Below are 2,500 nucleotides of genomic sequence, written 5' to 3'. Positions count from 1 at the left end.
GTTGAGCCTGCCGTCACAACGAGAACTAAAACATTTTACTGAACAAATGGAAAATGTATTAAAAGAGAATGGAGATCTGAAATCAAAGGTGATACAACAAGAAGAGCGAATACAACAATTGGAGGGTGCCAGGCAGCACGATTCTCTCCTGAGCTCAGCATCTGCTCAGGATTCAGTGTTCACTAAAGAGCTCTCCCGGAGGATGAACAACGAAGAGGCGAAAATAGCCGATCTGGAACTTTTGTTCACTGAGGGGAACAGATTTAATGAAGAGCTTCAACGCCAGGTTTCCAATTTAGCAAGAGGACAGGAGGCTTCGAATGGAACAATCAACCGTCTACAACGGCAGTTTGAGTCCATGAGCCACTCACTGGCACTGCGCAATGTGATGATGAGCGATCTGGATGAATTTGCAAGACAGCAGCAAGTCTCCAGCCACGATGGAACGTTGATATGGAAAATTTCCGACTTCGCGCGAAGACGACAAGATGCAATATCTGGAAAAGAGGTATCCTTTTACAGTCAATACTTTTACACCGGTCGTTATGGATACAAGATGTGCGCGCGTATCTATCTGAATGGCGATGGCATGGGCAAAGGAACACACATATCAGTGTTCTTTGTTGTCATGCGCGGTGAGTATGATGCATTGCTCCGCTGGCCATTCCGACAGAAGGTCACCTTCATGTTGCTGGATCAAAACAACGAGGAACACGTGATTGACGCCTTCAGACCTGATCCAAGCAGCTCATCCTTCCAGAGACCGAGGAGAGAGACAAACATTGCTAGTGGGTGTCCCACCTTCTGCTCTCTATCTGAGCTAAACAACCACGCGTATGTCCGGGACGATGTCATGTTCCTTAAAGTTATAGTCGATACCATGGATTTGTGAAACATTTCGACCACTGATGGTGAGCAAGCTTAAGGAGACTGATTACTTGTAGTTGAGGACCCTGAAAGTTCCTCAGTTTATATACTGATTGGTTAATTACTGCTTTCGTAAAAAAAGTAGCTCACTAAGAGGGATGGCATCAAAAGCGCTATTTTTAATGCGGAATGTTTTCATGCACGAGGCCAAGCCAGTTTGAATTTATCCGAAGGGATGTTATTTTTAAACATTATTAATAAAGGCTATTACGATTGAGAAAACCAACTGATATGAACAATTTCCAATTTATCATTGAGGTATATTTGACTGCAAAGGAAAATGAGGATTAGAAAACTGGAACATGTTTTTTTAGAACTTTTTTTTTATACTAAATAAGCTCTTAAAAAGAGCTTTTAATTTATTGCGGGTGTATTATCAGTAGCTTATATTTTACCCGCTTAAAATGGCCCGAGATGACCTTAAAGGATACGTTGGTACAGTAATCATATTTATTTACTGTCTAGGGTCAATAAGTACCTGTCGAAAAAAATTTCTACGAAAATTTAGGCGAAGTTTCAGTCAATTATCTTAGAAATAATATTTAGGATTATATTTGCTAAATATGCTCTTATTTAAAAGGGCTTGTAACTTGTTAGGATTATATTACCAGTGGCTTAGTTTGCGCGGCTGAAAATTGTAGACAAACCGAAATACACTGGTATGATGTTCTTAACTGAGTTTCATCTGACTCGGTTTATTCAGTATGTGTTAGAATATTCAGATGAGACTTTTACCCCAAGCTTGGATATCAGTTTTGAAATATATTTTATTATTTTATGGCGTTTTAGAGAGATTTGGTGGACGAACAACATGCAAATCCGCATATAGAAGAAGATCTTCATGTATGAGAACTGATTTGTTTTGGTTTTTGTTTAACCAGATCCAGTACACGTATACTGTATTTATTATATTCACGGCTAGAGGGGGTTTTTCTCCGGGTTCTCCGGTTTCCCTCTTAATTTAATGAAGATAATTAATTTACCATGACTTAGTATAGAGTTATTGAATTTCTGAAAACTTCTGACACCGAAAGAAAAAACCTACTTTTATTGTTTGTAGAAAAATATATAATAAGCTCAACTGGAGAATTTCAACAACAAAACCAATAAAATAAATAAATAAAATAAAATAAAAAAACTCACTTGCTATAACCGCTAATAGTCTATAGTTTATGCCTGTGTGCATTGACTCCTTCGCTGTCCAAGGTGTGTAGAATGTCGTCACGTGACAAGGTGATCTCTCTGACTTCATTAAGTTCATGCACCTTGCATGCGCTATCAGGAAACGTTATGTATTGTGAAAATGAACCTTGGTGGATATTTCCATTGTCTCTTGGACCGAACATGAGGATGTAGCAAGGATGCATCTGTTGTTGCGTGGGTTCCATCAAGATCATGCATAACCAACAAAAAACAATGAGAGTAACGCTGAGTGACACAGGCATGCTCGGAAAGATGACATTTGAGTGATTCGTTAAGGACGGTGCCTACTAATAAAGAAGTACTTTTGTGTGACTTATGACTATGCAGAGAAAGCAGATCTTAGCAAGGGCTATGGAAATCCAAAAAGAAA

General features: G+C 38.9%; 1 protein-coding gene and 1 long non-coding RNA gene across 7 annotated transcripts in view; one reads left to right on the top strand and one right to left on the bottom strand.

The window, feature by feature from the left end:
• LOC146478980 (TNF receptor-associated factor 3-like) overlaps window positions 1-2,065 on the top strand; it is a 35,187-nt gene extending 33,122 nt beyond the window's left edge. For all 6 annotated transcript variants that reach the window (XM_085111207.1, XM_085111211.1, XM_085111210.1 and 3 more), the window contains one exon: window positions 1-2,065. This exon is cut by the window's left edge and continues 140 nt beyond it. In XM_085111207.1, the coding sequence (XP_084967333.1) occupies window positions 1-892 (892 nt within the window). In that variant the 3' untranslated portion in view covers window positions 893-2,065.
• The window catches only part of LOC146478979 (uncharacterized), an 18,446-nt gene that overhangs the window by 12,578 nt on the left and 3,368 nt on the right, over window positions 1-2,500 (bottom strand). The window lies entirely within an intron of this gene.

The sequence above is a fragment of the Pavona decussata genome, unplaced genomic scaffold (genome assembly GCF_977016875.1).
Source record: "Pavona decussata unplaced genomic scaffold, jaPavDecu1.1 SCAFFOLD_61, whole genome shotgun sequence".
Taxonomy (NCBI): domain Eukaryota; kingdom Metazoa; phylum Cnidaria; class Anthozoa; order Scleractinia; family Agariciidae; genus Pavona; species Pavona decussata.
The sequence above is the reverse complement of the archived record's forward strand: the minus strand, read 5'-3'. Positions and strand labels throughout refer to the sequence as shown.